This window comes from Apium graveolens, chromosome 10 (assembly GCF_009905375.1).
Source record: "Apium graveolens cultivar Ventura chromosome 10, ASM990537v1, whole genome shotgun sequence".
Lineage (NCBI taxonomy): Eukaryota > Viridiplantae > Streptophyta > Magnoliopsida > Apiales > Apiaceae > Apium > Apium graveolens.
The window spans coordinates 222,507,986-222,527,622 of NC_133656.1; the positions used below are offsets into that span (position 1 = coordinate 222,507,986).

The 19,637-nt window shown below is 32.0% G+C and overlaps 1 protein-coding gene and 1 long non-coding RNA gene across 2 annotated transcripts; both read left to right on the forward strand.

Annotated features, from left to right (window-relative positions):
• Positions 1-3,859: 3,859 nt before the first annotated feature.
• On the forward strand, positions 3,860-7,030 carry LOC141692608 (uncharacterized). Its single transcript, XR_012562856.1, has 2 exons — positions 3,860-5,112; positions 6,296-7,030. It is a non-coding gene; the product is annotated as an uncharacterized LOC141692608 (long non-coding RNA).
• Positions 7,031-9,648: 2,618 nt separating this feature from the next.
• LOC141693635 (uncharacterized protein At3g28850) lies at positions 9,649-11,310 on the forward strand. The gene has a single exon (XM_074498790.1). It carries the CDS (start codon positions 9,923-9,925, stop codon positions 11,087-11,089), a length of 1,167 nt encoding a protein of 388 aa, XP_074354891.1. The 5' UTR covers positions 9,649-9,922; the 3' UTR covers positions 11,090-11,310.
• The last annotated feature ends 8,327 nt before the right edge of the window (positions 11,311-19,637 follow it).

Genomic DNA, 19,637 nt, shown 5'->3' on the forward strand with positions numbered 1-19,637 from the left:
GGCTTAACAACAAAGATCAACTTATCAAGGTCGAGGCTTGGAAGATGAAGGTCAACGATCACAAAATAATCATAATTATAATCAATATTATGATTATCTTGGAGGATGAAGAAATAATTTATTTGACCTAATCAATGTTTAAGTTCATATTATGCTTTTGTATAAGTTGTATTTGCAATTAATTTTTATCAAGTGTGATCTTTATTTTATTTTTAGTGTATTATTAATTTGAATTAAAACAATTCATGTTCTTTAATATTTTTTTTTAAATAACTATTATATATACTAGTTTAAAACCCGTGCGATGCACGGACTATACAGATTTTTTTAATATTACATAATTTTAAAAAAATATTTTAATTCAATCCTTAATTGTCTTCATTTAAAACTTTAAATGATATGATTTCATTATAATTATATAAGTAAACGTATATATTCATAATTTTTTAGAACATTTGAACTTATTTAAAGTATTAACATTGGTAAGTGGGGAAATATTATTATAATGAAAATATTATTTTATTACGGGGAAAAATATAATGTATGCAATATGTTGTTATCTTAAAAAACTATTATTTTAGCATGATGATTACTTAATCGATTAACTATAACTTTATAAAAGATATTTGAAAAAGACAATATCACTGATTGAACGATATGGTTTTATTGATAATTATAAGTGTATTTAAAAAAATATGTTTTAAATAAAATTTGATTGTTTATTTCACATGAATATGATACAAATTATACTTAGTCTAATATTAATGTGATTATCTCAGATCAGTGATTTACATTATTTAATTTTAGTCTGATGCCCAATATACCGACCAAATCAAACTAATTATTTTATTTTAATTTTAATTTTTTTAAATTAGACTGAATAATTAGTATATATGTTTTTTGTTGGTCGAATTGTATTTTAATTTTAGTTTTGTGTTAGACTGAATCAATTGTATAATGTATTTTTTTATCATGTACAAATAAAATATATTATTTTGTTTATCCAAGTTCTTGGTATAATTTTTTTAAGAAGAATTGATAGTATTATTATTTTATCTTAACCCGAGTCACATTATATACCAACCAAATCTTAAAAATTATATTTAGTTTGTTTAAATTTAATTTAGCCCGAAGTAACAAATTAGAATGATATAGAACTCAATATGAATTAAAATTTAAATTGATAGAAAAAATTTAATTTAATATAAATTATAGTGATATAAAATTCGATATAAAATAGAATTGAAATTGGTAAAGTAATAGAGAAAATTAAATTCAATATCAATTAAAATTAGAATTGATCTAACCCAATAATTAGAATTATAACAATTAAGTAAGGGTAATAGAGTAATTTCAGCAGGTACCGACCGACTACCAAACTTTTAATATTTCGTCTATTATAATATAGTATAGATAAGTGAAATTAAAAAATATAATTAAAAATTACTTAATATATACAATAAAATTCAATCAACAAATTAATGAATATATAAAATATAAAAAGATAAATATTTTATTATTAAAAAAATTTAAACCGGTGAATAGTGTCGACCTAAATTTAGACCAACACTATTTACTAGCCTAAATGAAAGAGAACAATAAATCATGTTGAGTAAATTTGAACTGAAACCGGTTCAAATTTAGGTTAATATAAGCCACATTGGAGATGGCATGATGTCCCCTCGTCACAACAGGGAATGGGATCCGAGAGACCTCGGCTGTCAATTGTCCAAATTAATATAGATTTTTGTATAAATTATTTAAAAAATATAAAAAATAATTTAATTCTGTTCCTCAAATAATGGGCATGGCCGCTTACTTATAAGTTACTTATCTTATTTAAGCCCTTAATTAATTATCGACGACCCCATTTATAAATTGAATTTATAATTTATAAGCTGAAAAGTTAAATGTTAGTAACGACGTACTTTTTATTAACTTATTTTGAATTTTTGCATTTTTATTAACTCTAATTTTAAAATATATGTTTTAAATGTTAATTCAATTTAAAATTCACGAATTAAGCTAATTAAATTGAAAAATTATTTATTTCACTTCATTTAATTAAAAAAAATCTGACTTATAAGTAAAATTATCCAAACACTTATGTAACTTATAGGTATTTATCTAATTATCACTTATACGTCATTCAGTTAATTTAAGTCATAATCTACTTATTTTAAGATTTTTCAAACGGGCACAATTTATTCACTACTCATAACTCATAAGCAGTGTTACAGAAATCGGTGATTTCACCGATAAATCGTTGTAGGGCAACGGAGAAAAAAATGTTTTTTGATTTTCCGGTCAAAATCGGCGACTTTCCGGCGAAAAGTCCGCGAATGAAGCACATGATTTCAGGCCTGTGGAGATTAAACGGACCGTGGGAAGAAGAAATAAATTTCATGCTGAATTGACGAAGACCGACGATTTGAAATCAATTCAGCATGGAATGTTAGTATTCCATGATGGTTTCAGGCAGACATCGGAATGGAAGAAGAAGGGTGATAATACAACGGAGGGCAAAACGAAGGAGGGGAAAAAGTAGTTTAACACAATTTTTTAATAAAAAGGGCACGCAAAACAAAGATACAGGACTTGCTGGGTATTGAAAAGACTTAATGAGCTATTTAAATGATAATAGTTATTGGGCCATAAACAACATCCCGGCCAATATATTTACTCATACAAATATTTATTTTATATATAAATTTTAAAAAAATAATATAAAAATATATCCGATTTTATTCCGATTTAATAATCCGATTAATCACCGAAATCCGATAAATCGCTAATCGGTAGCTTAACCGATCTAGTCCGATTTCCGATTTTTATAACCATGCTCATAAGTGATATTTCTCGTCCCGTCTCTGCACCGACCAACTAAGCTAAATAATACTAATTTTAACTGAATTTTATTCAAAAATTATGTCACAAAAATAAATTACAAAATATCATGAGGAATTTTCAAAAATACTTTTTTATATATATATTTTCGTGAATTATTATTTTCTGAAACTATAAAAATACGATTTACCAAAAAATTGACTTGTTTTACGTTATGCGAAACGTAATTAAACTTATTTTTTGTTACATTTGAAATTAAAGTTGATTTTATTATAAAATCGTACTTTCTCAAAAAAAAAACTAAACGTAATTTTTTTCATTTTATAACCTGTCTTTTCTTTTCTTATCTGAAATATTCTTTTATCTATAACCTCAACTTTTAGTTTAGTTTAATATAATAGTGTATATAAAAATAAAATATACGTATATAAATATACATATTAACATATGTTTAAATTTATATTACCTAACAATAGTATTAGGAACTTTGCTAATTCTAATCATACATTTTATATAATTTTATAGGCTGCCCCTTGACATAAAACAAAACTAGTCACGAAATAAAAATGTGATGGTTACAATATACATAAACAGAAAAACTGTGAGTAGCCGACAGATGCATTCACACGAATACACACATTCATGTACTGGCAGTAACGTTTTGTAACCTTGATATTTGTAAGTATATATTGATTGATTAATTAATTGCACGCAATTAATGAGATATCGCTAAAATATTCCCGAACAAATCCACCCATAATTCTAAATCACCTGATTTTCATTTGTGATTTTCATTTCTAGCAAGCTATGAGCTATAGCTAATTAGATATAATACTTATTAGTATTGAGAGTGATGGCAGTGTGTTGGAGTTTAACGTTGTGGTGGGGCAGGATGATATGGGCGAGTTTAAATGGCTGGATTTTATCATGTTTGAGTGTTGCTAATCAGATTGCTGTCTCCATCCGTTCCGGCGATATTGGTCCTTTTAATGTCGGTTGATTCTGGGTTTGTTTTACTCATCTCCTCTTGTTTCTTTTCTTTGTTCTTCTTTACATTCTTGGTTATTAAATTACTAGCTTTTTTGATTTATGATCTGGTTGTTAATAGTTTTTGTTGATGTAGTAGTTTCTTTTATATGCGTTGGTTCATATTAGTGATCATAACATTAGTTTGGGCATTTTATCAGTAGTCTCAGATTAAGATAACTTTTTGTACCTAATTATTATCCCGGCCTCCCCGATAGATCAACTTGGTTCCTTTCCCCTACACGAATCGTGTACTGTGACCTGCTTGTTTGGAAATAAAGTAGGAAGGAATTTTGAATCATGTTATATTCTTTGTGCTAATGAATTTTTTTATTAAAGCTCGTTTCTTCACCAAATCTTGTTTGTGAATTCATAAGTTAGCTATTTTTAGAACTAGAGAATTATTGGAATTGTTGCTTATTGAAGCATGTCTTGTTACTAAACATTATATAATAACTCACGAATTAGCTATTTAAAGAACATGAATGTAATACAAGTTTATTATATCGGTCCTAATTCTTTCTTCTTTATAAATCCTTCCCTGCATTGCTTGGAATTTTGTTATGTGCCCTAAGAGAAGGTCTACTATCTATGTAATGCTGATCCAGAGATCTGAACAAGACAACTGAACTGGCTGAAAATCCCAAACCAATACTTATCCAAATGGCATGCTAATGTTCTATGGGTTCCAGTTTAGCATAGGAAAATACCGAAATTTTTTTGTCCACTTTATATTATTAGACACTACAGTGTGTCAAACTTTCAGAAGAAATAACCAAATTGTCATAATTTGAAATGTTTTGGCCCCAATTACCGTGTTCCAGATGTTGGGCCCAAGTATCACATTTGATCCTTGTGTTGATTAAGGGCATATGTGAGAGAGCAGTATAATTTTTTTACCCCTACTAAATTACAGATTTTAGTGATTTTTTTCTTCAGCACCTTGTCAAAAAAAGGTAAACATGGAGTTTATCTCGAAAAAATAATGATTAAATGGGAAACCTGTGAAAACCATATGATTTAGTTATCATACGTTGCTTCTGCAAGTGAAAATATTCCGACGATCGGAAATTAATGGTTAGTTGTGTACTTCTGGATTTTGCAAACCTTTATTGTTATCGTACATTACTCACGTTAACTATTTTAGCCTCCAGTAACTTTTAGTGCTGGTCAGCCACTGATTCAGACCGGCATAGACCTATCAATGTGCTCATCGGATGCATGTGTATCCATTGAAATGTAGGTCATTTGTATCCCAAATGTAACTCTACATACACACACAAAATTATTAATTCTGCTGCAAGTTAGGAGTAACAGGGAACCTCTATTGAAATGTTTTTACTTTTACCTATCATTGTTATATTGCGTTTGCGTATGTGACGGGGTAAAATGGCCTTCTTTTCAGTTGTGACTTTTGAATGAAGGTTTCAGAAAATTATGGTCAGAAAAAGACAAATGCCTAATCTTTATTCTTTAAGATTTATTCCTTTATCGTACTCTCTTGATCCCGTCCTTGTACAACATATCTTGAAAAACTATACAATAGGTGACACACAGCTGATGTTATAGTATTTTTTCTCAATAATTAGCAGCCCCTAATTATCCGTATACTCCTTTCCTTCTTAAATGCAAGTGAATAAGTTTTAATATGAGAAATATTAATGACGTTAAATTCGTACTGTCCCTGATTTGGGACATCTATCCGTGCTAACAATTTATATGCTACATAAATTGAACCGAATCCGAAATCGTTGGTCGGTTGTCATAGGTTGGTTGACATATTAAATCATTGTTATTATACAGTATATTAATTAGGATTGTATTAGCATTAATATATATAACTCTTTTGTTAAAAAATATTAGTAAATCTTTAAAAAAATCTTTAAATTCCTTGTGGTTTATAATATTATATCTATTATAGGACTAAGATCAAATTAGAATATTATTCTGATCCAGAAATTGAAACTAATATGAGCCATAGATATATGTTTAATCCAATTTATTGGTTAGGTTGTAGTTACAATGTATTTGCTTCTTTTTTTTTGCAACACATAACTAGTTTTTGTGAAATATAAAATGTGGTGTAATTTTGCAATACATAATAATTTTTTTCGCTAAATTGCATTAAATTTTTAACGAATAAATTGTTTTCTACAGAGCTCAACTTGTTTTTTACTGTTATATTAGGTGATAAAATAGTTACGTGAAAAAAAATAGCTGATGATAAAATTCAATTTTACGTATTTTATAGAAATATAGCAGTTACAATGTTCTAACAGTGAGGTGATTCTAAGTAGAACCTGAATCTTATGTTATATATGAATTTACTCTTAATTATACTTAAAGAAAAATTGATAGCTTCTGTAAATTCCATTTGGTTAATTATATATATATAAGTTTTGTTAGTATGCTTCTGTACTAGGAGACTAGGAGTATTAAAATAAAGCAAAGCTGGAGGTCTTTGGTCATTTGTTTGTCAGCTAAGGTGCAGCATATCGTAGTTGATGCATATCTTCTTACTTGGAGAGGAGAGGTGGCATATCTTCTCAAAAGAGGAAAGTGAAGAAGATGACTTAACATTAGGTGTCTTATATCATCTTCTGAAAGGTGGAGAGTCAAGGTAGTTGACTGGACATATCTTGGCATATGTCATCAAAGGCTTCACACAACTCATCTATGGAAAGAAGTGAGGCCTTTCTCATGAGCTACTTCTACAAGGAGGAGCTTCCTTCAATCTCATTTGTTCCATTTCATTCACATTGAGCATCAAACTCATGAAGGCTTGCCGAAGCGCCATCCAGCGTCTAATATTTCACCTCCGTGATCCCACCAATTTCCCTTGGTGGAGCCTTGCCTACAGTTCTCCGGGCACCTAATGATAAGTAGCACAAGACTCCTCAACTAGAAAGAGACACCAATAATATATGGGTTTTCCCACGCTTTTTATTACTTTAAAAAGAAACCTAACTTAGGTCTGACCTTACAACGTTAGATATCTACATACTAGTTGCTAGCTCTTCCTCAAATGAGTGCTTACAGTATTTTCACGGCAAGTGCTCTCACACTCGGAACTATTTAGTGATCTCCCTGTCTGAAGCTCTATGTAAATGACTAGTATAATGAATGAGAATAAAGGGAGCTCCTCCTTATATAGTCACTATAACCATGGTTGTGGGTGTGCTCCGTTTGGATATAGGATACGGGTCTGATTTTTCATGTCGAAACCAACCAATATTTTTATAAATTATACTCTTAATTTCATTTTTATATATTGATACATAATTAAGTATATCTGATTTATTTGGTAATAAACAAGAAAATTTGAAAGATGCAATTTATAAAGAACATGTAAAACTCTTTTTGTACATCTGTGTTCTAAGTCCCGACGCCGTGTCCAATTTTGGATCAATATCCAAGAACCGTTAAGAATTCGCACCCGTCCCCCCAATATTTCAGTCCGCATAGCATAACTATCTTGCGACGTCCTTGTCCTACATTTTAACTATTAAGGGTTTGAAGTATGACCAATTAAGATACTATCTTGTGGAGCTGTTTATGGGGGTTCAACCTAGCAGACGTATATTCTGTTCTGCTTCTCTATTTTCCTGGCTCTTCTGGCTATTGTGTCCTATACTTGAAACTTGCCTTGGCTTCCAGGGTAGGCGAGGAAGGGAGCTGCACCTGCAGAGGACTGACGGCCCTGTGTTTTACTTATCTCCATATGTTATAGTAAAAAATTATCAAACTTATCAAGACTGAAACAATTAGTAATTATTATTGTGTATTCTCGTATACAATTTCAAGCAGTGCACCCCAGTCCGTGGACCTTTTTTAATGGGTCCACAACTGAGGGGAGCGGATGCAAGTTTTCTTTCTTATCTCGACATCTGACCATCTCTGGTGTACAGTAATTTAGGCCCGGTGTTGGTTATGTGAGTATATGTGTACTAAAAATGTAATTTGTATATTGTAGACTTTTTAGTAGATAGCTTCACATTGTAATCATGCACAATATACGTGTGAAAACAACTTTACAGTTCTGCAATAAGTTGTTATGTATATCATGAAAATATTGGCTTTACGAGTTTGTACTGCATCATACCTTTGCAAAACTGACGTGATAACAATTGTTTTTTGCATTTTACTCTGGTTTAGTTAAATAGATAAATTGATTCAGAGCATGCAATGGATGCAGGGGAGGAGAAAGTATAGAGAAAGAGAGGGAGGTAGCTTAGTGGATTGAAATGGAAGTCTGTCTATAGTAGCAACATCGGGAGATGGATCTTGTCCGTCCTAGAAGTAGAACGCAAGCAAGGGTTACTGAATTAAGTTTGACATGTAAAGATCAAAAGATATGTGTCCTATTACTAAGTGATGTACATTGTGTAAATAAGCTCCGAGTTGCAGTGCATCTGAATAATACGTCACTACGCATCTGGGATTAGTAAGAACTGGTGGAATAGTATGATCATATTACAACAAAGTATTGTCCTGAGAACTATCTTAAATTCTTTATTTATTGTATATACTTGCTCCAAGTAATACTTCTTTCTCTTCATTAATATAATAGTCATGTACAACTTATACAATAAAACTTAATGCATAAGTGACATGGTAGTAATAGCGTAAACAGTGAGAGAGGCAGAGGCTGGTATCCGGACTAGGAGGAAATGGGACATTGCTGGAAGGGAGGGTGGTGGACCATAAAATTCATTATACGTCCATTTCAATGTGTTTGTTAGGGGGCTACATATCCATATCAATATTTCATCACTTCATAACTTAGCTGTGTTCTTATTTGTATTACCTGGACCGTTAGACTTTTTTTATAAGCAAGTACTGTTATTACCTGGACCTTGACTTTTCCGTAAGCAAGTATTATTTGAGTTGCAAGAGTTATTTTTAGTTTGTGTTTTGTCTTTGCAGAGTTAGTGCACTTGTTTTCAGGTTACGCTTGTAACTCAGTATAAAAATCATATTTTACTGTTGTATGCGTTATGAATTATACGTTTATTAGCTACGCTACCTGCCAAAACATTCATTTAAAGAAGAATTATCATTTGTTTTGTCTTTGCCGAGTTATTACACTCATTCATTTATTTTATTTTTGCCCAGTTATTACACTTATTCATTTGTTTTGTCTTTGCCGAGTTATTATACTTGTTTTCAAGTTATGCTTTGTAACTCGGTATAAAAAATTTATTCTATTGTTATTTGCGTTATCAATAACACATTTTTAGCTGCTTTACCCTGCCAAAACATTCACTAATAGAAATATCATTCTTGTCAGGCATTCCAAAATAATTTTATTACGTAACTGTGTCTACGAATGGGGCTGTGATAAAACCACACAAATCTGATAAGAGTTGCACGGAAAAAATGTACACACAAAAATCACGAACAAGCGTCACTATCACCTCTAGTGACTTGTGAGAAAGTGGGAAGTAATAATCGCTGGACCAAAATTCGCAAATATGATTCGGAAAAAAGGTAATAATCGTGAAGACAAAACTCGCACATGTAATGCATAATTCATTTTCGTAACTATGATTCAAAAGAAGTAATAATCGTAACTCAACCATCCGATTCATTTTCACCGTTTTATGATTCTAAATAATAATTAAAAAGCGATCATAAACAGATTTTAAAAACTATAAAAACATATTTCTCCTAATCAATGTATTTTTTTATTAATTAATTATATACGCACGCACCAGGAATTCACGGAAAGTTTGACGAGAGTTTAACGAAGCCTTTGTTGGCTCCCTCTTCCTCTTGTTTGTCCTCCTTAAGATAACATGTTACTGCTTAACGTAAAAAGATGAGTTCAAACTTCAAACTGAGATCATAATCACAAATTCACGCATCAATCAATTCTGAAAATTTATTAAAATACTAACAAACAACAACCCCATAAAGTTGCTTCTCCCTCAGTCCCTCTATACCCTGCATTTAATTTCTCCTACTTTTTATTTCATAAAAAAAAAATCCAATCTTTAACTTAACCTTTTTGATACAAAAACACACCATTTTTCTCAAGAACTCACAAATGGGTTGCTCTGCATCTCGTTCCAACACTCTTCTCACTTCACACAATGCAGACCAACAAGAAAAACCCACTAATCTTTCCCCTTCTTCTTCATCTAATTCATCTTCTTTCTCTAATTCTGATTCCTTTTTTTACCAAAATACCCCTATTTCAAGAACTATTTCTTTACCTACCCCATTGATTCATCACCCTCCTCTTAAAAAAGGGGACACTAATCATTTGGTTTCACTCACTTCTACTACTTATGGTTCCTTAATTCTTGTTGACCCGGTATCCGACCCGAATGACCCGGATTGTGACCCGTCTTCTACTCCTGACTCTGTGATTAACACTTGGGAGCTAATGGAAGGGCTTGATGAGTGGGATTTTGATGGGGCTCAAAACCCAAAAGAGAATTCTTGTAATAATGGTGAGACGGGTTTGTTTTGTGCCGGGTCGGGTTATTTGAGTTCTTTTGAGGTGGTGGAGCATAAGGATTCTAAGCCATTGTGGAAGCATTTGTCTGAGGAATCAATGTTGGCTAAAATGGACCCAAATGTGGTTTCGAGTTATCGAAGAGCTTTGGTTTCGAGGCAATTGGGTTATTCTAAAGATTCAAGCTTTACTGAAGATTTAAGTTTTGTTAAAGATTCAAGATTTAGAGGAATTCAAGAAGTAGATGTCAAACCAGCTAAATTGGTTGTAAGTAATTCACTGTTTTATTTATCTGGTTTTGAAGATAAAATTGTGTTGTATTTTACTAGTTTAAGAGGAATTAGAAAGACTTATGAAGATTGTTGTCAAGTTAGGATGATTTTGAAGGGGTTTAAGGTGTTTGTAGACGAAAGGGATATATCGATGGATTCGGAGTATAGGAAAGAATTGGAAAATTTGTTTGAAGGGAAGAAGGGGTTTAGTTTGCCGAAAGTGTTTATTGGGGGAAAGTGCATTGGTGGTGCTGAGGAGATTAAGCAACTTCATGAAGATGGTGAATTGGGAAAACTTTTGGAAGGGTTTCCGGTTAAGGATCCGGGGTTGGTTTGTAATGGTTGCGGGGATGCAAGGTTTGTATTGTGTCCGAATTGTAATGGCAGTCGGAAGGTGTTTGAAGAGGAAGATGGGGGATTGAGAAGGTGTCCCGGTTGCAATGAGAACGGATTGATCCGATGCCCGGGGTGCTGTTCTTAAATGCTAATTTCTATGTAACGAGATGCAATATCTTTAGGTAATTGTTACCATTAAATTGTCAAGTCTAATGTTAGCATTGCATATTATCATGTATATTTATTGTTGTAGATTTGTTAGAGTAATTAGATGTATTTGCTTGTGTTCATTATGTCTCAGTGAACAACTTTAAAAATTATATACAAATATAATAATGACCGGAAATGCGGTCTCTTGTTCGTTCATGTTGGAATATTAATTCAGGATATACTCTGCTTTATCTATGTTACTATGTACTATGTTTGTATCTATCCGTTTGTCCATCTTTTGACACACATTATACATGATTCCGCCTAGAGTTTATGGTATGAATTTGAATGATTGATCTCTAGCAGATTTTGAATGAGATATACAATATATTTTTCCATTTCATTTCTTTGTAGAAATTCAGATTTGTTATAATACCAAGGTGCAGCTTAGAGACATTACTGTGTCTCTCTCTGGATGCCTATCTATGATGCTATTGAATTTTGGTAATGGTTCACATGAAGTTGACATGTATATGTAATTATACCTGCATTTCTTTGAATTGTAAAGCACGATGGGATTGAAGCACATTTAGCGTAAAAATAGTTGCAAGGCCTTCATGGGCAGTGTCTTTCTGTCTTTCTTATTCAGTGCTAAATTGTTCAGACCATTTGAAAGCACATTTAGCATTTGCATACCGCTGTATCACCATACGGGTTTTTACTACGGAACTTAATTTCAAATTTGATAATAAACAAGATATATATGGTATCGGTACACAACTCCTGCCTCTATATGTGTGGTCTTTAAGAGGATTGATGGTGCCATCCAATAGCTGTAGCGGCACTACTCTTTGCTCACATGCCTTCCATCTTGGTTTAATTTTATATATATATATATATATATATATATATATATATATCCTTTTTTAATGCATATAAATTACAATAGATTATATAACAAGATCATTTTGAACTTCATCTAAACTTTGTGAGCATGATCACATTGTGAATGTTTTTATGTTGGATTATGTTCTGGATAGATATTCACAAAAATTCATATAATTGCATGTAGAACCGAAGTGGTCAAGGTGACTGAAGACAACTTATTATGTAACATTATTTATGTTTGTAGTGTTGTGTTGTGAACATGCTGGTGGTACATAGCAAATAATAGAAGTTTCTGAGGAGATCCTATGAAGCCAATTTTTGATTATGTTTGTATTGCACATGCTGGTGCCACAACAGCAAGCTACAAAAGAACTTTATACAACCTCTCCTATTCTAGCCTAGTGAGGAGAATATTTACATCTTGGTAACTAATCTGATATTTAAATCTGGGTAACTAATCTGACCCAAAGAAGTTTATATACTAAATTAATATTGGATGTTATAGAGACTTGCATGTGAATTTGAAATGGAAGTAGTTAAGACAGACTTGCATTTGAGTTTGAATTGAAGCAAGTTAATCCTGCAAGAAAGACAGTGCTCGGAAGCTTTGCATATGGGGTCAGAACTCAGATCATGTTAATGATGATTCTTAATATAGGAAATTAATAAGGGACATGGATATGTCTCTTTTAAGCCTGCAATTTCTTTTTCTTTTATCCTGGGAACATTGGGCCAAGCACTTTTAGACAGGCGTGTTATAATTACAGTATTATCTGGTCACATTGGTTTTGGGGTTCTGATTATGGGTTTACAAATTAATTGAGGGTAGGGGAAATGCCTGGGACTGTGTAGTTCAGAGATTCGGTGTTGTGATTATAATAGCTTCTGTACAATTTGCCAATAATATGTATCCAATTTTTCTCCAGTATTATTATTTTCGATGAAGACAATGGTGCATACAGCATGCAGCTCTGCGAGACAACTCTGTTTCGATGCAGGTGCTTATAGATAGACCTGGCCACTTGTGCAGTCCGTGCGTGCCGGGCCGGGCCGCACACGGGTTGAGCACTGGAGATATGAACACTGAACCGGTCTGCTTAATAACGAACCGGGCTCGGGCCGGGTTTGAACCGTTAAAACAAGACTCGTAACCGAACCGAACGAATTGCGCGAGCTGGGCGAGCCGAACGAATTGTGTGTGCGGGCATGTGCGGGTTGAATTGTGTGTGCAGGCATGTGCGAGTTGAATTGTGTGTTCCAGGCTTCCTGAACAACTTGCTCGAGCAATAATTACTTGTATTTTTTTAATAGAAAATTCGAAATTAGTATATCAATGTTTATTAAAAAATAAATAATAAAATGTAACATTATTTTCTATTATGTCACATAATTTATTCGAAATATTATAATTGTAATCAATTAATTTTATTATTTTAAATTTTTGGTTAAAAAGAGGACGGTACCTCTTATAAATTTTATTAATTTAAAAAAATTACAAATGATGTGAGAGCACTCCTCTCTCTCTGAAACACGGAACAAACCGCATCAAACATTAAAAAATTACAAATCAAATGATATTAAAATTTTTAAAAAAATTACATTAAATATTTGTTCTAAAGTTGTTCGCTAGTTGAGGTTCCCGATTCGGATGAAGTATCCATTGTCATCCATGGCTCGTCGTCATCGTCGGAGTCTTCTTTTCTTCCTTGTTGTCTTTTATCGGCTTGATCCCAATCTTTTTCGGTTCTAAAATTGGTAATCGTGTTCGGTTCACCTAATTTAGCGAGCTGGGCGGGTTTGAACCGGCCCGGTTCGGTCCGAATTTTTTACGGTTTCCGTACGAACCGGTCCCGAATGAGCGGTTCAAACCCGCCCATTTGGCCAGCTCTACTTATAGAGCACCGCTGCTAGACAATTATGTATTTAAAAACTCTATTCCGACCGATCCAAAACTTATAAACAATATATTTCAATTCAAATTAAATCTGCTCCTAAGTCCTAACCCAGCCGTGATCAAATATAGTATGTGAACATGAAGGAATTTGAGACTTATCGTAACTTATATATTTATATATGCTCTCTCTACAAAACCATATGTTTAGATCATATTAATTTGAAATTATGCAATATTAAAAGTTAACCCTTTATTTTTTTGCCAAAAGAAAGAAAATTTGTATTACTTCATATCGTTTTTAAGAACATGAATAAGATCGGGGTAGGCCACATTCGGCTCCCAAGTACGTTCAGCTATGGAATAACTAGAGCTCGCTAGTGTATGAGCTAAATTATTCGCGGAACGTTTTATAAATCTAAGAATTACACCTTATTTTGACAACTCTATTAAGAGCTCCTTGCACTGATTAACCAACCTCCCGAAGTATGAAAACATTTGCCTCAAACTTCTAATGGCTTGGACTGCGACAAGACAATCCGTTTCCACTGTTACCTCAGCCAAATTCATGTCTTTGATCCAACTTAATACCTCCCTAATGCCAACTGTTTCCGCACATTCTGGAGTAATTCTCCATGGCCTGCAGCTGGAATGCACATGAATTAAATCGCCCTTATGGTTCCTGGTAGCAAAAGCAACGGCATAGCTGTTTGTGTCCTGAAATATCACAGCATCGGTATTTACCTTAATCTTATTGTCCGTTGGTAACGTCCACAGCTCATCTCCGTCATTAGAATTCAAAAGACCCCATGACTTGTCAAAAATTTATCCTGAGCTTCCCGCCATTGATTAATGACCGCTTTAGCCAAAGCTACGACTTCACAGACTTCCATACCCTTTTGTTTCTAGACCACATCATTCCTGCACTTCCATATAGACCGGCATAACATTATACCCATGCTTTTTTGATCAACTGTCCACTCATTCAACTCGACTAACATCCATTGCAAAAAGGATTGCTGAGGACTTACGTTTGTATCAATCAGAAGGTTATTCCAGCACTCCCTAGCAAACGTACATGAAATCCCTACACTGATAAATTGTTAGAAAGCGACCAGATTTTATCTTAAACGAGACCATAAATTGTTAAAAAAGCGACCAGACTTTTTTCCCAGTCGGAAAGAAATAAATGATTATTAAATTCAAGAGAATTACATATTTTCAAAATCAAATCTATCTCACGTATGTCTAATTTATATTTTTAAGATAAACTATATTTCAATTATGTGTAAGATCTTTGAAAAATGAAATTAATACATTTTTTTCTATAAACATTCATTTTACTTCGTATGTGTGATTTTTTAAAGATAAAATTAATACAACTTTTTGTATAACATTCGCTTTAACATCTGGGTACGACTCTCGAAAGGCATGTTTAGAGGCATGATTTTTTCCAAAAGACATGCCTAAATGGTAGATATGTTCGTGAACCGAGTTGTTAGCGAACAATTTCGAGTTCGGCTCGGTAAGGGCTCAGTTTGTCTCGATCCGGCTCGGTCTCGAATTCGAACATAAATATGTATTCGTCAAGAAAACCAGTTCGAGCCGAACTTTTGGCATGTTCGACTCGAGCTCGGCTTGGATTGGCTTGAACTCGGCTCGGTTCAGTTCGAAAATATTTCAAAAAAAAAAATTAATTTTTATATATTTAATTATTATGAAATTTATTCAAATTTTTTATAAATATTTCTCTATTATTGAACCATATGAATGTCAAAATAAATATTTTAGTAATTTGAAAAAATTTCAGATATTAAAAATAAATTTTTTAATTTGATATTTTAATAATTTACAAGTAATTTGACTACTACTTGTAACTAGTATTTATCCCCAGATTGGTATTTCAATTTTTTTAAAATTATTTATAAATGATCCAACCGTACGGATGTCAATATCAATATCAATATTTTAAGTAATATAATAAAAAAAATTATAAAAATAAATATATTTTGTTTGCTATTTTAATAGTTAACAAGTAGTTTAACCATTACTTCTATTTAGTCCCATATTGATATTTCGATTTTTTTAAAAATATTTATAAATGATCCAACTGTACGAATGTCAAGAACTATATATTTTAGTGATAAGACAAAATTTTACAAAACAAATAAATTTATTTTGTTTGTTATTTTAACAATCAACCAATAGTTTCATCAGTACTTGTAACTAGTATTTTGTCTCATATTGATATTTTATTTTAAAAAAAAAAAATTTATGAATGTTCCAACCATACGGATGTTAAGATCTATACATTTTAGTGATATTACAAAAAATTTAGAAAAAATAAATTTATTTTGTTTGTTATTTTAACAGTCAATCGGTGATTTGGCCTATAATTTGGCCTATACCTGTAACTAGTGTTTATTCTTGTATTAATGTTTCAATTTTTTAAAAAATATTTATAAATGATCAAACCGTACGGATGTTAAAATATATATATTTTAGTGATATGACAAATTTTAGAAAGAACATAAATTATTTTGTTTGTTATTTTAACAATCAACCAATGGTTTGAACAGTACTTAACTATTGTTTAGTCTCATATTAATATTTTAATTCTAAAAAAAGATATTTATGAATGATCCAACTGTATAGATGTTAAGATTTATATATCTTAGTGATATGACAAAAAAAAATAAAAAATATATTTAGTTTATATGTTATTTTGACAATCAACCAATGGTTTGAACAGTACTTGTAAGTCTCCATATTAATGTTTCAATTTTATAAAAAAAATTTATGAATGATCCAGCCATACGGATGTTAAAATCTATATATTTTAGTTATATAACAAAAAATTTAGAAAATAAATATATTTGGTTTGTTATTTTAACAGTCAACCGGTGTTTTGACCCGTACTTGTAACCAGTATTGAGTCTCTTATTAACGTTTCAATTTTTTTTAAATATTTATAGATGATCCAACTGTACGGATGTTAAGATCTATATATTTTAATGATTTGATAAAAAAATAAAAAAAATTATTTTGTTTGTTATTTTGGCTCTCAACCAATGGTTTGAACAGTACTTGTAACTAGTATTTAGTCTCATATTAATATTTTATTTTTTTAAAAAAAATCTATATTATCTTAAGGTTACTAATGCCCATTTAGAATTTACCCACTAAATTTACCCATGAATTTACCCATGACCCACTATCCATGACCCATTTAATTGTTTTACACATAAAACAATATATTATACACATATCCATGGATCTTTTAAGATTTAAATATTTTATAACCCATATACAAACTAACCTATTATACAGCTAGACCCCCCTAATTGTAACAACTGATTAGTACGTTCAAATTTTTTTGAATTTTTTTCTCTCTCAAACTGGTGCTAAATGTAGTAACTGATTAATAGGTTTCCTCTACTGTTCTTCCCAATCGAATGATTTTGCTCCGCCGATCTCCTGTCAAGCATGGATTCACGCTCCCTGGAAGGCTCAGGCTCTGCAAGGACATCACTTTTAGGTTTGATTTCATCATGAATAACTGTTAACTATCATGCACGTTAAGTGTTATATGATTTTGAATGATTTTATGTTTTTGTCCGTAGGGTTGAAACGTTTGATTTGTAACCAAGATTCATCAGATCAGGGCTCAAATCAATCTTCTCTGTTGCAGGCTATCCCAAGTTTTCCTGTTTCTGAGTCGAATGGTGAATATCATTCTTCCTCTTACATTTTGTATGTAGATTGTAATCTAATTCATGTTCTTATATTCGTCTCATTGAATCAGTTGTGAAGCGTAGAAACGTATGTGTTGAAAAAGAAAATCAGAGTCCCAATGTTACAGTCTCGAATACACAGTCACCAGGTTCTGCATTATCATCTGGTATGTTTTCCATTATATTTGTTTATTATCTGTTACATTAGTGAATGTTGGGAACTCATGATTCATATGCATTTTGTAGTTGGATTTAGGTCTCCTTTACAGCCATTATTCAATAGTAATACAAATGTATTGCGAGATTCCAGTCCACACAATCCATCTAATTTTGTTGCTGATGTTTCATCTAATAGAACCACCCGGACTTCCTTCACAGGTATTTGGATTTTTTTTACCAATTTAAAGTGCAAAAGTGGGAATGTTTGTATGACTATTTGTTCTGTTTTTTTTTGTATTGTAGATTTGAAACATATGAGCAGAAGTGTAGGTTTGAGACCTCTTGGTGGATCAAATAGCACGCCTGTCAGTGTACAAATTTCACCTATTTCGGGGATTACAGTTGAAGAGAATAACACTCCAATTGCTAGGTGCATGGATCAACCTGCTACACTCTCAGATATTACCAATTTGTCGTGTACGTTATATTATAACTTTATACTGAAATAAAGATTTGTGTATGCTCTTTTGCGTTTACTAAATTGCTAACATTATATTATGTTGTTTGTTACAGCTGTGAAACGTAGAGTCGGGTTCGCAATATTGAGAATATTTTAGCTATTAATAACAGTGTTTCAATGAATAACCAAGAAAAAAAATTACGCCTTCAGAAGAATCATGTGTGTTACCTATTAATCAGTTTATGAATTTTCTAATTTATAAAAATTTAATACTTTATGTTTTATTTGCTATTACGACCAACAATAATCCATTGTTATTTCTTGCTGCAGCTAAGAAATATAGATTACGTGGTCCCAATATTGATAATAGGAAGACAATACCACATAGTAAGTTTTGTGTGATGCACATTAATACATGATTATGCATGTTCATTTATAAGATTTCATGTTTTTATTGTTGTAAAAATAATTAAAAATTCATTTGTGAATTTTGTTGCAGCTAAGAAATGCAGGGTACGTGGCCCTAATATTGAGAAGATTTATACAGATCCCATGTGTACGTTTTGTTATTACATGTTTCCTAATATGCGAATTTATAAAAAAATTTACCTTGCTGGGATTGATCCCATTATTACCATTCACTGATTTGTATGCTGAAGTATTTGTTCACCCTTCAGCAGTGATAGGAAAAAGACCTGGTACATCCTCTATGAATAATGGTGACGCATTTTCAAATTCTAATAAAATATTTGAACATGGACGAATATGTCAACCTCCGACGTCTCCTTTACGGTCAAGTTTTCATAATCCCCATGAACTGAAGTCAAGAAAGAGTAAAGGAAAGGATAAAGAACAAGCATATCCAGAAAAGAGGAATTTGATATCAGATTTTGATAATGTGGTTGAATTTGTGGATTCAGAGTCAAGTGATTCAGATGTTGGAATTGATGATATATATCAAGATGACATGGAAGAGGTAATATTGAATCAGAATTTGTGGCGTGGATATATGGATCTTGGTCCTCCGTCAAAGTTGTGCAATAAATGTGGTGCTACTATGTGGAACGAAGAGCGTAATAATAAATCATGTCCGCGTAAAGAGCCCACATTTTCTATGTGTTGTCGTAATGGTCAGATACATTTGCCAAAAGAAAGGCCGCCACCAGAACCACTAGCTTCTTTGTTACTTGATGGTGAGAAATCGAGGCATTTTAAACAGTACATAAGAGTGTACAACTGTATGTTCCAATTCACTTCCACCGGTGGTAAGATTGATAACTCAATAAACAGAGGTAGCTCTCCGTATTATTTTCGCTTACAAGGTCAAAACTATCATTTGGTTGGGAGTTTAGTACCGTTAGATGGATCTTCACCCAAATTCTGCCAGCTCTACATATACGACACGCAAAAT